Source organism: Pediculus humanus, genomic scaffold (assembly GCF_000006295.1).
Source record: "Pediculus humanus corporis 1103172107487 genomic scaffold, whole genome shotgun sequence".
Taxonomy (NCBI): Eukaryota; Metazoa; Arthropoda; class Insecta; order Psocodea; family Pediculidae; genus Pediculus; species Pediculus humanus.
In genome coordinates this window covers 12,450-13,264 of record NW_002987104.1, presented here as the reverse complement: position 1 = coordinate 13,264, position 815 = coordinate 12,450, and the positions used below count along the sequence as shown (strand labels likewise).

Genomic DNA, 815 nt, shown 5'->3' with positions numbered 1-815 from the left:
AGCTTTTTATCTTTGTTTATATGATTTAAATGTGTTCCATCGCAAAAAGGTCTATGAAGGGTTTGCTTACAATTACATAACCAATATTCTTTAGTTTCTTCAACTTGAAATAAAACGGGTTTTATATTTATTTTTAAATTAAAAATTGAATGAGTACCATCACACAAAGGCTGAGAAAAAAAAAAAAAAAATTTAAATTGGTAATTTTTATTTAATTTAAAATTTACTGTAATTAGTAAAAAAAAAATTTAAAAATTAATTACCTGAGATTTACTGTGTCCGCAACAACACCAATAATACTTTTTATCAGCTCTTAATTTCATTTTAAATGGTTTTGTATCATATATTCTACCTTTGGGTTGAACAATATTTTCTTCAATTAAATTTTTTGGCAAAGCTTCTTCGGGTACTCTATTACTTAAAAAATAACTGGAATTCCCTATGCACTATTAAAAAAAAATTTTTATTTAAATAAACAATAAGATCAAGTCGTGAAGAAGCTTAAATTTTAAATTTCTTACTCTTGTGATATTCAAAAAATTAGGCGTTTTCAATTGTGTTAATTTGTTAATAATATTATACATAATTGTAAAAAAAATTTATTATTGTTTTTCTATTAGGTACCGATTATACCACAGAGTTTAAGGACTCCATATTGTAATAATATATTATTGTAACTAATCATAGAGTAAATATATTTGTATTAAAAATAAAAGTTAATTATGGATTATTTAATTTAATTTTTTGTTTTTATACGAAATTAAGACTTTAATTTAAAAAGATTTTTGTTTTTTTATAATTTATAGACTAATTTT

The 815-nt window shown here is 21.1% G+C and overlaps 1 protein-coding gene across 1 annotated transcript in view; it reads right to left on the bottom strand.

Annotated features, from left to right (window-relative positions):
• The window catches only part of Phum_PHUM140600 (uncharacterized protein), a gene marked incomplete at both ends in the record, with an annotated part of 770 nt that extends 85 nt beyond the window's left edge, over nucleotides 1–685 (bottom strand). The window contains 3 exons of the mRNA XM_002424597.1: nucleotides 1–103; nucleotides 275–439; nucleotides 625–685. The exon at nucleotides 1–103 is cut by the window's left edge and continues 4 nt beyond it. Coding sequence (XP_002424642.1) covers nucleotides 1–103; nucleotides 275–439; nucleotides 625–685 — 329 coding nt within the window. The remainder of the gene's footprint in view (nucleotides 104–274; nucleotides 440–624) is intronic.
• Nucleotides 686–815: the final 130 nt, after the last annotated feature.